Below are 18278 nucleotides of genomic sequence, written 5' to 3' on the forward strand. Positions count from 1 at the left end.
AAAGGAGCATAGCGCGACAATTTCTGTTCAGCGCCAGACTTGCTTGTAACCTATATCACTAATTATGTCATGAAAATGACGTATTAACTACTAAAAAACACTGACCTTCGTGTAAATGCTTGGAGCAGACTAACCTGTGAGCTGGAGTGTTCTGGGACGTTATATTTGGTCTTTGAATGGCTGCAATCCAGGCCATCCGTCGCGTCTTTGTTACTTCGGAAACATGGCGCGAACAATTTCTCTTCAACGACGTAATCCGATAACAACCGATCTCTTTACCCGTCGGCTTCCCGTGGCTGTCATGCGTCATTGCAGTTAATAATACAACAGCTTCTTGACATTTTTGTGTTTCTTTTTATCGCTGTATAACTGATTTTAATTGAAAGCCTGCGTGCGCTAGTACCACTTGCCACGAGTTCCCAGAATCCTTTGCGGTTCTACCCGTGAATGACGTCACATTTTCAATCTCTATATAATATGCATGTTAAATTTTATATTTGGGGTAAAATATCAAGTCTTTTCAAGTAAACCGGTTCAAGTCCAATTCAAGTCCCAAGTCATTGGTGTAAAAGTCCAAGTCAAGTCACAAGTCTTAGAACATTTTTTCAAGTCAAGTCTAAAGTCATAAAATTAATGACTCGAGTCTGACTCGAGTCCAAGTCATGTGACTCGAGTCCACACCTCTGAATATCTCTGTGTCTTTGTTACAAGTACTAGTACTGGTTCTGTTATGGGGCCTCTACTTGGTTTAACGTGCCTCATTCAGGAGGCATCTATAACCCATCTGCAACCCAACTCCAACCCACTCGTCTTCTTTTGGTTTGGACGAGCAGCAGCTCTACTTTGAGCTGCTTCCAAATAACTGAGCTCCAGTGGAGCCCAGACACTCCACTTCCTGTCGCTCGTGGCCACAGGTGAGGGCAAGGACATAGATTGGCCAGAAAATCGACCACTTTGCCTGTGGGATTAGTGCTCTCTTTACCACTGCAGACCACTACATCGTTCCTCATCATTGCAGACCCCCAATGTGTGCTTCTCCACTTGAGGATGCAATTCATCCCCAACACAGAGCAGGAAATACAAACTTTTCTAGCTGAGAACTGACTGAGAGCCCAGAGTTGGAGGTGTTAAATGTCATCCCTGCCACTTCACACTCTAGCCGCCCCATTGCAAGCTGGAGGTCACATCGTCTTAAAGATATAGGCTCTAATTTGCTGAATTCAATACACATTGCTGGCACTGAGATGCAGTCCTATCTTGATGCATCCTAGAGACTGTGTTTGAGTCTGTGGATCAGCCTGAAATCACTGAGTCACTCCACTAATGCACTGATCGCTTTCTCTGTCACACACACACACACATACGCACACATGCACACGCTCTCTCCTCTCCTTCGTTCTGCTACTCTCTCATCAACCCCTTTCTCTCCTTCTCTGTCGTTTTCTCACTCTTAATCACCCACTCAGCACACACACGCATGCACACACTTCTTGAGTCCTGTGGACCTTCCAGGCAGCCAATCATTAGAGCCCTCGCTGTGATGTGGCTGCTAAAATTATCCTTCTCTCTCTGTTAGTCGACATCTGCTGTGACGCACTGTGGAGAACCAGGTAGCCATGATGCCCAGAGGAGAAAAACAACTTTTTTTCCCTTTTCTTTATTTGAAAAGAAACTCTTATTTTATTCTCTTGTCTTCAGTTCTATGTAGATGTGCACCTTCTCACTCCAGAGAGTGACATGGCACAAATTTGAGCTGTACGGTCTGATAAAGTCAAGACTTTCACGGTTATCATTTTTTTGGTGTTGCACTTTAAAGATGGTCTTTGCACACTCGTGTTACAACCAGCCGCACATAGAGACCATCATGGCGGAGGACGGAGAGCAAGTTGTTTTGGTGAAAACGATCTTATAGTTGCCTGACTGCCTTAATATTTTATATTTAAATGAGGTGTTATTGGTCTTCTAATAACAGGTTTTGATTCCAGGAGTTCAAATAACCTCAAAAATGAAACAGTATTGCTTCTTTACTAAACCAAAAAACCCCCAAACTCCTTTTCAGAGTTTCTCGTGTGCAAATTTGCAAATTCTTTCTTCTAAATTTCCCACTGTTTTCACATAAAGCTCAAATCTTTCTTAGATTTGCCACCTTTTTTCATACATTTGCATTTTTTCCTCATATCTGTTCAGTTTTTTTCTTATAAATTTATGACTTCAAAGTTTTGCAGATTTTTGTCTCCTAATTTTGAAAGTTTTTCACATAAATCAATTTTCCCCCAATAAATTTGCATTTTTCTTCTCAATTTGCCATTTTTCCTCATAAATTTATTAATTTAATCCAAAAAGTTGCATTTTTTGTACTTCTCTCCACTCTCATCCCCCTATTATCATCAGTATTATTATATTTTTCTTTTATTAAGTCATAATTTAGTGATTTATTATTTAATTCAGTGGCTTTATCACACAGTCACACATTTGATTGACTTGTTCTCAAGGAGAAAAGATAAGAATGGATGAGTGCAAACTTGGTGAGTGCTTTAAGTCTCTTGGCTTCAACAGCGAGCGTACTTCAACAACACGTGGCCAAGGTTTACTCTTGACCCAGCAATGCTCTTTTTAAAATTCTAGATTCAGTTTGGAATCACTTTGGAGACATTAAATGATATTGTTGCTGTTGTTGTAGCAGCTGCTTCAGAGAGTCTAATCAGGTATCGATAAAAACACCAGTTTCTTCCTGTTAAAAGGGCGTTTTTCCTTCCCAGTGTCACCAAGAGCTTCCTCAAAGCAGTTGATTGCTGGGATTGTTTCTGTATTACATTTACCTTACAATCTAGATCACTTTAATCTTCACTGTCTTTGTAACAAGCGCATACTCGCACAGGGAAAGAGTGATCCATCGCCTCCTCTGTACTCTGTGCTGTTATCATCAGGCAGATAGGTTCACCAATGAAAATCCAATCATTTTAGGAACTTTTTTGTACCTATTTCAGCCAGAATTTTTAAACCGTGGCCTAAAATGAGCAGAGCTAGCAGGTGCTGTGCTGCACAATCACAGACTGGCTCGTCTATTAAGACAAAAACATACTTTGTTGTTAATGCCTGCTTGCATTGTGTTTTTATTGAAGGGTCTAGCATTGGAGAATTCTCACTTTGGCATGTGCGTCATCCAAAGCGTCATCTGAGCCTGTGATAATACACAAATACTTAGTTTAAATGCCCTTTCTTAGAATAAACAGTCTCATCCGTATTCACAGGCTTATCACTATTAGATAAATCCATCTGTATTTTCACTGTAAGAAGGCCATGCCAGACTTGAGCAGTCTAATAATAACATGAGGGATGAAGGGCATACCATCCTCTTTCTCTATCTGTCAGTGCTCTCATCCCTTTCAAAGTCACACATGAACAAGGATGATTGTTTTTCAAGATAACCAGCGAGTCAAATGATGCTGTGTTATGTCAGCTGGCCTTTAACAGCACTTAAAGCACTTTGTCGCTGTGCTTCAAGGAAACTGGCTCCGCAGAAACATAATAACGAGGTGTACTGTGTGTGTGTGTGTGTGTGTGTGTGTGTGTCACTGCAGTGCCTAAATGCATTTTTCTATGACCCATATGCTCGCCTGTGTTTACGCCTGTGTTTCCTCATCTGCGAGGGGGTGTGTTCAGCTATGTTCGGCTGCTGCGAATTGGTGTGTGTTGGTCCTTTATTTACAGGAGTTTTGGTGTTAACCAGAAAATTTTTTGTGTGTATCCCTATCTGCCTCTCCGAGCGCACGTTTCCTGGAGTGAAATGTCCGCTTTCAACGGCCACACTATGTGGTTTCTGTTCTGTTGCGCTCAGAAGGAAGCAGGCAGCGTTAATCTATCACTTCTCCGCAGATGGTCAGAGATTTAAGCCCGGCCGCGAAATGAGACTGACAGGTAGACTTACGACACATAGACGAGCTGAATCAGAGCTGCCTTAAGCTCATAGTTGACACTGTTCCTGAAAAACACATTTCTTTTTAAAAAATTAGTATTATCCCCAGTTTCATTATCAAATAATCTGGTTAACGATTTCTCTCAATCTTTCCCAACTCAAGATAATCTCATCAAATAGCCAAACACTGGAAAAAAGAAGTTGTAAATTCTCATCGAAGCGTAAAGTAAGGTTTGGATTACTTTCTTTTTTAGCTTAAAACCTGACTTAATCATTTGATTATTGATTCGGTAGTTGTTACCGCTCGAGGTAGTGGTGGCTCACATAAGTTTGGTTCTATTCGCAGCAGCTGAAGCAACAAGTGTAGTAGCAGCGCTCACGGTGATCGTCATATTTTGGACTGGAGAGTAGAATTAGACGCATCAACCGTAATAGTCTTGGCTAAAGTGGAACGAGGTAATGGTGATAATAGCTGTAAACGCAGCATCATAGTGTTAGCAGCAGCTGTCATAAACCTTTTCTGTTCTGAACATGAGTATAATACACTATTACAGCTTCAGGTGACTAAAGTGGCACGGTCACTTGTAGGTTAAAACATGCCCGTGACAGTGATTGAGAAAGGCACATTTTTTTTCTGTACTGCACAAGGCTTGTTGTAATTGTTGTAGTAACAGGCAGTGGCAGCTTTGCCTTGTGAAGGATAGTCCGACTTTAGGACATTTAGCTCTTTCCAAACTTATTACTAAAAGCACGATCTCGCTCTTTGGGTGCTGCAGAGAGAGAGCAAGACCTCTCTTATGATTCACGACAAGCAAAAGTGCTTTATAGGCTAATAATGTTAGAAAAGGTGAGCTACCAATGTTGCTGTTTACATGTCACTGTTGCTAAGGGTGCTTCGTAAACAGTCGCTTCACAAAAGCCTGTAAAATAATGTATGCATAATGTGACGCGATGCAAATGAAAAATGTTAAATGTCAGTATGGTTTAGTCTCTATTAATATAGCAGTTACAGTGTTGGTAGCGGTGTGGCTCGATAAACAGGAATTCTTTAATAGGGAAAAAATTCTGAGGCTGTCAGACTTTTTACCGTCGTGTACACACACACACACACACACACACACACACACACACACACACACACACACACACACACACTTCACATCCCCTGGTAATGTCATCAGTTCAGACCTAGATTGGACTTAATGAGACCCCTGCATGCTAACAGCCCATAACTCATCACAGCACACTGACCTACTGACTGATTGGACAGAGGAATGTGTGTGAGTGTGTGTGTGTGTGTTACTACTCACCTCACAGTAATGCTGAACTTGAGGTTTTGTGGAGCCTTAACCGAGCAGCTGAATCTAATCAGTTTTATGGAGAGACCATTGATCATGCCGCACTGTCTGATTAGATTGTGATGCAAACTTAACCGATAATAGAAGAGTTTAAATCAACAGTTTTGCTTTAAATTATCGTTATTGTGCAAACAGTATTAGCGCAATGCAATGGCTTTTATTGTTTTAAATTTAAAAGTTTAAATGTTCTGCCTTTTAACATGTGCAGAATATGGGAGTAAATGAAGGCTGATTGTGTAAACAAAAAGAAAGAGGCTTTAAAAACAGACAGTGGTGCAAAGGGGTAACTGTGGAAACCTTGCAGAAGAGAAATCTTGTTATTCAAGATGGAGACAGCGTGTGTTGTAACAGATTGGTGGTATTACCTTCAACCAGTCACGGCACATGGCTGCTCCTCCCTGAGCCTGGTTCTGTTGGAGGTTTCTTCCTGTTAAAAGAGCGTTTTTCCTTCCCACTGTCACCAAGTGCATCCTGAAAGCTGTTTGTTTCTGTATTACCTTTACCTTACAATATAAAACCCCTCGATGCAACTTGTCATTGTCGTGATAGCACTAAATAAATTCAGTTCAATTGAAAAAATTCAATTGCTGAAACAATTTTTCGCAACGTTTTCTTCTTTTTGCTTGACGTCTGTTTGCTGAAGCCAAAAATGTTCAAATAACGGATACGGCATTTCTATTTGGCACAAGCTGCTCAACTTACGAAGTTTGAGTTTTCCTCCGTGACGTTGCCATGTTGCAGATTCACAAGTCTACACACATTTTGTGTGTTTTCAAAGACACAGTTCATACCAGGGGAGTATTACTGGAACATGAAAACAAAACAAAAAAAAGGAGATAAATGACATGGGCAATTAGAGGTTTTGAATGTCAGTTTTGTTTTTGATTAACTGCCCAGTCCTAATGTGATTACACTTAAGTCTGGCAACAAAAAGGAATCAAATAAAATGTAAAGGTAGGAGTATCCTACAATACTCTGAACACACTTCTAAACTCCTTCCCTGATGTCTTCTTCAATCATTATGTTTCACTGTAGCCATTACTATTTGGTATTTTGGCAGACTTTGCCGAACTCCGGTGTGGTCTTTGCAACATGACCGCCTTTTACATTTGGGGAAAATCTAGAGAAAAGGACACTACAGACAGAAATAATATAACCGGATGGTTTAAATGAATGACATAACTTTTCAGATGCACTGCAGCTGTACAAAAATGAGTGTTGCGTAATAGAAAAGTTTAAAAAGGCTGAATTAAGCTCATACTTTGTTGCAGCAGAAACATCGAGGAAAATGTCAACAAATTTGATGAGCAACTGACTGAAATGACCACTAACAGCAGGATTACTATGAAGACGTATATTAATTACCTTCTAAAGGGGATTTTCTTCCTATTGGAAATCTACTTTAGCATTCCTCCTTTTGTAGAAGTTGGGCTTGCACTCAGTATTTTCATTTGCGAATTGTGATTTATCAAATTTGGAAAGCTGAGTGGAAATGGCAAAATTCAATCACATGCTCTCCTCAGAACAAAGTTATTATGGTTGATGGATGTGGAAAATCTCTCCAGCAATAAATAAATCATGTGATAAATGGAAAAAGAAATGCACTTTTTGAGTAATTACTGACAGAGTTTCCATTGCTGCTTCAGGCTCATTGCACAACAGGCTCTCTCTTCCAAAAGCAGCCAGAGATTTGACATTGGTACTGTCACTCCTGTACATAACTCTTCATTAGTTGCTCAGTTACAATGCAGCCAAATGGATTTCTTTGTTTTGGTCTTTGCATGAAATACAGCCGGCACTAACTGACTCTGTAAAGGATAAACTAGTTACTCAAATCTAATCAGTGCTCGAAGGTCTCTGTTTTTCCATTTTTCTGCTGGATTTGTTTTGTTGCTCTGTGAAAGCTAAAGGGAGGAGAACACCCCCCCACCCCCCCCCCCCCCAACTCATATGTTATATTTTGTGTAAAAAAATAAAAAAAAATTGGCAGACAGTTTGGAAGCAGGGACTGCTTTCCTGCCCCTCTACCTGCTTGACTTTTACAGCCCGTCTCCTGGGACCTCTCATCTTCTTATCGCTCTCCTCTTCCATCTATCTGACTGTCATCCGTCACTGAGTACGGGCGACTCCCAACTGTCTGTCAGAGAAAGCGTAAAAAGATGAAGAGGGTGGGCAGTGGAATAGAGGAAGAGCAGGATGGTGTTGAGCTGGAGAGGCAGAGAGAGAGAGAGAGACGCGAGGTAGAACATAAAACTGCGGGAGCTTGTAATAGTGTTTCCTAGACATTAATTAGCCGAAGTCATTCCTGTACAAACACACAGTAATAAAACTGATCCTCTCCTCTCCTCTTTTCCCCTCCTGTCTCCTCTCCTTACCTCTGGCTTCTTCTCTTTTCATCCCTAACTTTCCCCTCTTTTCTTGGTTATCCTCTCTTCCCTTTGTATCTCAGTCCTTTTATTTGGCTCTCTATTATTTCCCCCTTTTTTTTTCCCAACCATGCATTTTTATTACCCCCCCCCAACCCCCCGCTCTTTTTTCATCTATTTGTCATCCTCTTTCTTTTCCACTACCATGTTCTTCAGCTGATGAGGAGCATGAAAACAGAGCAAAAGAAATGATGGAAGAAGTAAAAAGAGAAAGATTAAGGAGGAGTGGATTGCCCTTAGTCTCTATCTTTCCTCCTCTGGTATTGCTGAAGGGGAAGACAAGATTCATGATGGCCTTGACTCACTGTCAACACACACTTACCCACACACAGACGAACACACAGTTACAGTACAGTTTGAACTTGCACGCACACATGCGCACAGGCGCAAACATCCTTGCTCCATTGCATTATTTATTTGTGCTGGCTGGCAGACGGCAGAAGCAGCCAAGCAGTAGAAGCAAGGATGCTGCTTTTTACATATGGCCTTTTAATATACTGCACTTTCTCTCTCTCTCTCTCACACACTCACACGCACGCACGCACGCACGCACGCACGCACACGCACACACACACACACACACACACACACACACACACACACACACACACACACACACACACACACACACACAGACCTCATCCCTGTCTTTCGTCTCTCTTTCCACTGACTGAAATTAATTTCACTTCCTTTTCTCTGTTTCTCTCCCTCTCACTGCTTGGCCCTGTCCTCTCTTCACATAACATAATTTTTGCTCTTCCTCTTCTCCCTCTGTCCTCTTCCTACACGCTGTCCTCTATTACTGATATATGTCACAAAATGTTGTGGAGAAAGTCAGGATTTGGTGATGCTAAACCCTAATAGCGTGATTCCTGACAAACTCCAGAAATTGCTAGCTTGTGAGTGAAAATACCTCGACGACTATGGATGTGTGTGCATTGAAATGAAAATAAACAAATTTGCGCTCTCCTAGGGATGAATTTGAGTAATCTTGCATTTTCCATCATTAAGTGAAAACTGAAATTCATAATAACTCTGGAAATTGACCGAATTGCTGAAGAACTAATGGGAATCCAGTCACCCTTAGCTGCACTTCATTTAGTGAACTGTAGTTACTGCTACTTAACAAATGTTAGCACTCTGAGATGAAAACCTAAGGTGGTAAACATGTCACAGTGATCACTCACTTAGCTCCAAGCACTACCGTGCCTGAGTACAGCCTCAAAGTAGATCTGTAGTCTTCTTATTTACTTATCCTTTGATCGGATTTTGATAAGATGACTCCTGATTAAATTGGGAGACTCTGGCGGGTTTAGATTGTTTTATTGTTTTTTTCAGGGATTTTGATGTGTTGCACCTCAGAGATAGTAAAGAGAGGCTTCCCCACACAGTTATACTGCCAGTCCAGGTACAGAGTGAGCTACTTTAAGGTTACAGTTTTTATTGCTGTTCACTGAAACTGAGCCTTGATAATAATGCTGCACACTGAACAGCTGGCACAAGTGTTTTTAATATCAGTGTACGGGTTATGACTGGCTGTTAATACAGCCATGCCTCATACAGGCAGCACCGGCATTAATGTAGGTGTTAAAAAAGCTTGTGTGTCTGTGCACACTGGTGGATGTGTGTCGTCAGATTATGTGTCTCTTTGTTCCGTCCCACATGTGCTGGGCCAGAGAGGAAGAGGATGCCTGGGGAGTTTTGACTTTGTCTTGTGATGCTTAAGCTAATTGAATGTATGAAAGTATGATCATAGGGAATAATGGTGGTAGGTTAATAAGGAAGATCATTAGTTGGCATGCAAGCTGTCTTTTCTGTGTACAGGATAACTAGAATCAAACCATTACAGTGATCACGTTTGAATGGATGAACAGAAATGAAATGTTCATCTACCTGTCGCACCAGATGGTGACCACTCCACAAAGAGTCCCTTTGACTGTTTGAGTCATCTGAAATCCTGGATGGCAAAAAAAAGTGCTTTCACTGAATGACCCTTTCAAGCTCTACAAACATTCTCACCGAGGCATCGATATTGGTCTTTTATCCAGCCGCGTCCAATTTACTGTTAAAAATCTTGGTGTTTTTTATGGGTAGCTCCTTGACTTTTAACAATCAAACCAGGAATGTTGTGAAGGTCAGCTCATTATTATTTGGCCTTACACAAAAATCTATCAACAAGCTCCAACGTGTCCAGAACTCTGCTGCCCGTATTATTACTAGGACTTCTTCTACCCACCACATCTCCCCAATCCTGAAGCAACTTCACTGGCTCCCGGTTAAACTTCGCATCCATTTTAAAATAATTCTGTATACATTCAAGGCTATTCATTCTCTCTCTCCACCGTACCTCTCTGACTTATTACAGATGAAGCTCCCATCCCGCTGCCTCAGATCTTCATCTTCTCTTTCTCTCTCTGTTCCCTCTGCTCGTCTGATTACAATGGGAGGGAGGGCTTTTAGCTGCTCTGCCCCTCGACTTTGGAATTCCCTACCCCCGGACCTCAGAAATATTAGTTCATTCTCTCTTTTTAAGTCCACCCTCAAAACTCATCTGTTTAAAATTGCCTATCCTTAAATTTCTGTATGCTTTAACTTTTATCTTCTATTTTTATTATTGTGTATATTTCCAGTTTTTATCTGTTGTACAGTGTCCTTGGGTGCTTTGAAAGGCGCTATTTAAATAAAATGTATTATTATTATTATTATTTTATCAGCGGAGAATCATCACTAAGTCAAAGCCAGTGATGTAGAAACAGTTATCGACGACTTGGCACCTCTTGGCTTGACTGCTGCAGCTCCCTGTGTGTAGGATTGACAGTTTCCACCTTGATTGGAGATGGTTCAAACTGCAGCTGCTCAGCGCTTAACCGGTGCAAAGAAAAGAGAGCACATCACTCCTGTTTTCACACAGCTGCACTGGCTACCAGTGAAGTTTAGAATAGACTTTAAAGTTGTATTATTATTTTTTTTATAGAGTCCTCCATGGATTATCTCCACAGTGCATTGCAGATCTTAAACTCAGTATTTTGCCTCCAGGTCAATGAGTCCATCATCCCAACAACTTCTCTCAGTGCCCTCCTCTCGCCCAGGCAGCTGGGCCTTTGCTGTTATTGGCCCCAGGCTCTGGAAAACTCTTCCTTCCGACAAAAGAACCTGCTCAACAATTGAGAATTTTAAATAAACTCTAAAGAGCTACCAGTTTTTGCTTTTTTTATTTTCTTTCGACATCTGTTGTTTCAAAATGCGCTATATAAAAAAAACAAACATTTTATATTAAGTGTCCATATTGTTAACCATGTGCTATGGGAAGCTATGCTGTGCCTTGGTGGTTTGTTACCAGACTTTTTGGATGTTGCTAGAGGAGGTTATTGTAGATCAGATCCAAGCTAAAAAAGCCTTGAAGTCCAGTTTAGCTGTCCCTTTTCAAGTCCAGGTCCAAAGAAGAGTGGCTTCTATTGTTATCTTTGTCAGCAGAGTCAGCACTTTGCGCTGCCGTTGTTGCTTTTGTAAAGTAAACTGCTGGTCAGTAGTGGTTATGGCAAACTGGCAATCTTCTGCAGGCTCTTGCATGGCTGCAGTTGGAAGGTTGCTGAGCGTGGCCGCTTGCAGAGCACGCAGAGGAGATCATGGGCAGGTGAAGTCATAGTGGGCCTCACTGTCCTCAAAACAGAGCAGTGGATGAGCAGAAGTGGGCACCCTTGGTTTTGTTAGACTGGCATTTAGAGGATGGTCAACATTGGATAGCCACATTGCAGATGCAGGAGGTGACTGCTACGTCTTAAAGTAAAAATTCCATTCACATTGTACAAGCGAATGAATTCATCTGCGGGCTTTCTCGTGGTCCACTGGGAGACTTAAACTCCATCTCCATCCGTCGCTTTCTTGCTCATTTTTATCTCCACCCAGTTTTGCTTCTGTTATCTCTCTTTTAACTCCATTTTTCGTCTTACAAGTCTGTTTTTCTTCATCGTGTCTCTTAGGTCAAAATAGAGAAGATAAAAACACACATTGGGGATGGAGAGATGGAGAGGAAGGAGGGATGGAGGGAGGGGAGGGAGATGGGGAGGTTAATAGAGAGACAGATGGAGAAGAGGAGCTAATATAGCAGGGATAAGGAGGCTTAGAAAGTAATGATAAAATGCAGAGTGAAGTCATACGGTTGATTTGGCACCACTGCGAGGGAGTGTTGCTTGTTTTTTGTTTTTTTTTAATGTGTGTGTGTGGCTTTGTGTGTTTATGCCTGTGTGTTCTTGACTGATGTCCTTGACTATATGACTGATAATATCGCTGCTTCAGGTCCCTGGTAAAGCAGACGGAGAATTTATGTGTGTGCGTTCGCATTATGTGCAAGAACGATCGTGTCTGCTTGAATGCATCCACTCCCTCGTGTCCTCAAATGCCGCATCACACTCAGGCACACCTAGTTTGTTTTTGTAAAATCCTCCCAAGAATTGTACTTTTAATGATTTCATATTGGTTAATATCAATAATTTACCACCACTTGAGTTTATCAGTGTTCCACTTGCTTCTTCCTCCTTACCTTTTACTTCTTCTTTCATCTGTCCGTGTGTTTCAAAATGTTTTATTCCCCTTGCTTGCAACCATTCCTTACATCTCAGTCTGTCCCATTCAAGATGTGAGAAAGAGGCTGAATGAAAAGATGAGAGAAACCAGGAGACGCTTAAAATACACGAAACCCGCTGAGTGAGAGATGCTAGGATGCACGGTTGTAGTGAAATGACACGTCCCTTCCCTCTCTGTGTCATCTGAAGTAACATCAGTTGATGGTGTCACATATGGTTCACCTTCAAGTTTGTATTTGCACTAAAACGTAATGCACTGCAATTATTTTTAATTGCAGAGGGAAGAAGCACCGACTGTGTGGTGCGCTGCTGGAATACTAGAGCAGCAAATCCCGTCCCTGTCATCCAGTAAAACTTTAAAAGGACTCCAGAGTCTATGACCGAGTACCCAAGAGAGCCAAAGACATTAAGTGCAACAAAATCTGGGATTTATACTTTACTAGACAAATGCATCTCAGTGCCGTTGCACATCTGTTCTCAGTGTTGTGTTGCCTGATCAAATGTTACACCAGTGTTTAGTGTCAGGCAGCCGTCAGCAAAAGAAATGCAAAAGATGCATAATTTTGAGGCCGCAAGAGATTTATGGTAAATCTGAGCTGGGAAGTCAAACACAAGCCTGACATTTTGTTGTTGTAAGTAACGGCTTTATCATGAGCAGTCTGAGCCTACAGGCTGTGAGGATCATTGAGGATCACTTAGGCCCTGAGACGGGGCTTGACTGACTGGAGGCTACTGAGGGAAAATAGATTGCATAACATGGCATCAGTCATTGTGAAAACGGTCTGCCTTTGGAACCGCACCAGGCTTCCATGTTTTTGGGGTTTTTTTTGTGTCACAGGTTATCTCTGGCCACGAGCATTGTTTTCCTGTGCATTAGTTGCAGTTTTGGAGTTACATGCTGGCTTTCTGTTTAAGTAAAACCCAAGAGCTGTTGAAGATATTATTCGTAGGACCAGCTTTCAGATGAACTGGGTAGTTTAAAAATGTGTTGTTATTGTGGGGTTTTCTGTGGGCCTAATGGTTGCACATGCTGTGACCAAACTGGTCTACAGTTTCATTCCCAGCTGGGGCTTTTGCTCTGTGTTCTAACCTTTTTTCTACCCTGACTTTGTCTCTCTCAACACTGTGCTAAAAATGATATATTCAAGAATTGTGCAAGAGAGTCAATAGTAAGTGTTAAATACAGTCTACTTTGAGGTGCTGTATAATATTTAGATTTGTAAACTCATATCAATATAAAGATTTATAAGATTTGTTTTTGCTGAAAGACACAGGCAGAAATTAGAAGATTGAAGAAAATAACAAAGCAGGGCGAGACTGTGTTAAAATCACAAACCATGCATAATATGGGTCACTGGTTCAGAAAGATATCTGACTCTGGATGCTTCCCAGTTTTTCTTATTGATGTTCTGTTGTGTACATGTAAACATGTGCCATTTTGTAGTAACTCACAATATTAAAGAATGATTCTGGATCCAAAAATCCCTTTTCAATTGGGCCAAGTCCCACCTTGGTAAAACCTAGCCAATCACACGACCTTCTTGCATTTTTTTCCTCTTCTTCTGTAAAGGTATTTCGTACTGACTTCATCACTGCCATGAAGCTGCCGGACTCAGCCCAGCTCGGCCCAGACGACTTCTACGTGCTTTCAGACCCTTGGAGACAAGAGTGGGAGAAGGGAGTGCAGGTCCCAGCCAACCTAGAGGCCATACCGGAGCCTGTGGTCAGGTAGGAAATACACAGAGAACACACCGATAAACACCCAAACCCATGCAGTAGTTTGGTATTTAGTACCAAAGGTATTTTTTCTTTTGTTCTCCATTTCATTAAAGCCTGAAAGGCAGATTTAATCTGCATTGCTCTTGTAAGCACTAACAGCTGCCAATGGGGACATGAAGTTGCTGCCTTTAAAGAGATCTTGGAAAAGTTTTGCATTTGAACTTTTGTTTGGCATGACTAATTGTTTTTCTTTTTTCTTTTTGGAATATTGTTAGATTGTAGATTTTGTTGCAAAGTTCATACAACTGTGAAAATTAAATTTGCTAAGGTAATTTTGATAAGCTCTTGTAAATGTGGCTAAACGAGCAGACGAGATGCCTGAAGTTCCAAAGAGCTTTTGCTGGAATGATTAAAAATAACAAACAAAGGGCAATTTTTTTTTTAAATTTTTTTTTTTTGGGGGGGGGGGCAATTAAAGTGTAATAACAGGTGTGGGAAGCCTTTACATAATTACATTTCCTGCAATTACACTAATTAGCAATACATTTGAAATGGAAAATATGCACACTCACTCCTGCACACGGAAATCTACAAAGGTATAAAGTGAGACGCTTTAGCTTTCTGTGCTTCAGTTCATTCATCCGTAAACAAACACACACACACACACACACACACACACACACACACACACACACACACACACACACACACACACACACACACACACACACACACACACACACAACATCAAGCTGGTAGGCAGATGTGTACAGGCATGCACTTTGACCCACTTACATTCACTCCCATACTGTAAATTAGTCGCCTTTTTCTCTTTCTCCCTCTGTGTGTCTCTCTTATGGCGGTAGTCTCTCCAACTCTCTAGTACTACTGCAGCTGCTTCACGTGCCCGTGTGGTTTGTTTGGTGTTCTAGGAACTAATAAAAATGCTCAGACTGCCTGGTAATGCCTGTTGCACAGACATGCCATACTGTGAGGCCACACACGCACTGGCAAGCACACACAAGTGTTCAGTCTTTTTGAGAGACGGAGAAATAAACGAGTTATCGAGTCATGACTTATCCTCTTCAAACCTTCTGCATCCATGAATGCTTCCCCCCCAATTTACATGGCTCAAGAACCCCAGTCGCAGAAAATTATTAAACAAAAATATAGAGGCAGTGGGGGTTTTTTTGTTTTTGTTTTTTTACAGGAACATGGAGTAGGTGAAGAGGTGACACACATGTTGGTTAGAGGAAAGCAAAAAATTCCCACCATGGTAGATGTTTCTCATCTTTTTTTGTTTTTTTCCACTCTTGACTCAAGTTAAAAATATTTGTCCACTATTTAAAGCTGTTGGAGGCATTTTGTTTGTTCTAAATTGTTTTTAATTATTCAAGGGCTAAACTGGAAGAAAAATCACCATCTTGCCCCAAGTTTATCAGCGAGAGGTCCTAGGTCTGAATCACGGACAAGCCCCCAATTAATGAAATGGAATATCTATGGGGGACTAATGCAGTACATGAAAAACTCCTGTCTACTTTAAATCCCAAGTAGCCACAAGAAAAACTTGAGTAAATCAACAGGTGTTGTATTTATTAAGTAATAGTTTCAGAGGAATGGTTTAGGTTGAGCCTTTTGGAGACCAAAGATAGAGAGGCAAGGCTGAGATAATTTAGACATAGTGAAAATATTGGCCAAAGGATGTTGAAAATGGAGCTGCTAAGCAGAACGAAAAGAGGAGGATGTCAGAGAAGATTCATGAATGAATGTAGTGAAGAGGGACATGCCGAGGGTTGGTGTGACAGAACAGGATGCTGGGATGGGGTGAGATGGAAGCGTATGATCTGCTATTACGACCCATAAAGGGACCAGCCAAAAGACGAAGACATAGTAGTTTCACAAATTCAGGAGTACAAATCAATGTCAGAATGAGCCAAGGCCAAAATAACAAACAAGGAAAAACTGTCTACACTCCAAACTGAGATAACTTACTCATAAGAAACAAACCAGAAAGCAACAGCAGTGGCTCACTACCTATCATAAACAAGAGAAAACTATTCAAAAACGTGGCAGCTCAGCCTTATCCACTCCTTTAAATGCAAATCTTAAAATAGAAGTTGGAAATAGACCCAATTGTTTCTGGGGGGAAGTTGGAAAAGTGAATAATCCTCTACCCAGATGCCATCTTGGCTCCTTATGTGTATGATAATCATGTTGGTGCCAGTCGCCTTTGAGCTGTACATGGGCCATACCATATCGAGGTACCTACACATTCAAATTAGCTTATTCTTTTTCACACTATTGAGATGTTCTCCCATGTACTTTAAATGGATTACTTGTAAGTCTATGAAGGTGCATCAGCATGTTAGAGGACTTATTTGCACACTAATCATTATGTTATGAGTAAATTGATTTATTTTAAATTAAATAACCTCAATAATTACTTGCTGTACCGATTGTTTAGCTATTTGAGGCAATAACCTTTTTCCCTAGCTGTTTAAGGACTAGACTGGAAAGAAATCACTGCGATGCTCGAAGTTCAGAAGTGGCTGCAGGTCAGGAGGCAGCAGGGATGTTCACAAGGCTGGGGGTTGATTACAAGCTCAGTCTCTTACCTGTATCACAGTGTTGTTTGGCAACACTCTGAACACCCATTATATTATTTTGCACATTCATGGTCGCCATGAATAGAATTGAAGTAATTATTTTTCATTAACCATTCAGCCACTCCCTTATAAATAAAACAGAAATTTTTAGGATCATGACAGCAGAAAAGGGAGTTGGAATGGTCTAATGCCATGTCTAATAGCGATATCTCTCAGTACGCAGTTTTGATAACAAACAGTTTGTCTTTCAGTTTTACTTTCTTTTCAATTTGAAATCAGACAAAAGAATGAATGAGTCTGACTGCAGGCAGAAGACAAATGTTATAAATAATAGAACAGGAAACGGGAAAAAATCTGGTCATCTATGAGGTTTGACAGGATTGCTGTGCCACCCTTACTGTTTGCATTGCTTACCAGGTTAATATCATTTGTGACATATACACACACGCTCATGCTTATAAGCAATATGGCGCTAACAGATTGAACAGGGCCTGGAGGCAGAGAGATAGATGAGCATATTGGGAGAGAAAGAGAAACGCATAAAAGAGATAGTTGAGGATAGATGGATGCATGCGGGCATATCTATTATCTTGTATGTGATAGGACGAAGAAGGGATTTACTGTGACGCTGAAATGGAGTGATGATGGATGAATGGTGGGATAGTGTTAAAGAAGAGTAAGTGTGAGTGAGCTGATGGTCTCTGTCAGAGCCCCCGACGTTCATCCTTTTTTTTCCCCTCTCGTGTGTCACTTTGACGCCCCTCGTTTTTTCCTCTTCCTCTTTCCTATCCTTTCCTCTCCACACTTCGTTCTGCGATATGCTTGGTCTGAAACTGATCCCTGTGATTTCCTAGGTTTTACCCATATACGAGCCCCTGCGGTCAGGCAGAATCGGTGGTAGGAGAGCTTATTTTCACAGAGTAAGTGATGATGATGCTGAGACATTTTTTAGGTAAAAGGTCACAAGTAAATGCAATTACCAGACTGTAAGGATACCTCTTTAAGCTGTCAGTTTATGCAGCTTATCAACATAAATCACTGCTATTAGAACATTTTTAGTTAGAAATGACTTGTAAGATTGTGGGAAAATAGTTGTTTTTTTTGTCTGCTATTTGCTTTAGTGCTTTCATGGGCAGCTGTTGCTTTGTTCGTTGTCGCTTGAAAGGTCACCAGTAAACAATGAGCTTCTTCTGTCTTTTAAATTCATTACAAACAAGTTAATAGCAGAGGTTGTCGCCCACGTAGAACAAGACATATGGCCAATAAGGCTGTTATGGCTTGTCAGCTGAAGAAAGATTAAACATAAACTCCATAGTAGGTTTTTTTTTTCATTCTCATTTGATAAATTTGATAACAAGTATACATTGTATAGCACACAAATATTTTTAAGGAACTCATTCATCAAAAAAAGTACTTACAGCAATAACTACTGCAGGGTTACCATTAAAAATTAAGAGTGATGCTTGGGTGTTTCTATGTCAAATTGTAAACAACACAAATTCAGTTAGAGGAGCACTCTTAAGTCTGTGTTGTTAAATATAAACAGCAGCCTTTTAGTTTAGCTTAGCAGATCACTAGCACTTGGAAGGAAAACTGGCTAACAAATAGTAGGAAGATATTCCTATAAGCACCAGTGTTTAAGAAAAATTAGAATTTCACCGTATGAGCAG

At 40.9% G+C, this 18278-nt stretch overlaps 1 protein-coding gene across 2 annotated transcripts in view; it reads left to right on the forward strand.

The window, feature by feature from the left end:
• The window catches only part of jade2 (jade family PHD finger 2), a 235932-nt gene that overhangs the window by 60725 nt on the left and 156929 nt on the right, over nt 1-18278 (forward strand). For both annotated transcript variants that reach the window (XM_026183096.1, XM_026183097.1), the window contains exon 4: nt 13854-14011. In XM_026183096.1, coding sequence (XP_026038881.1) covers nt 13854-14011 — 158 coding nt within the window. The remainder of the gene's footprint in view (nt 1-13853; nt 14012-18278) is intronic.

This window comes from Astatotilapia calliptera, chromosome 10 (assembly GCF_900246225.1).
Source record: "Astatotilapia calliptera chromosome 10, fAstCal1.2, whole genome shotgun sequence".
Lineage (NCBI taxonomy): Eukaryota > Metazoa > Chordata > Actinopteri > Cichliformes > Cichlidae > Astatotilapia > Astatotilapia calliptera.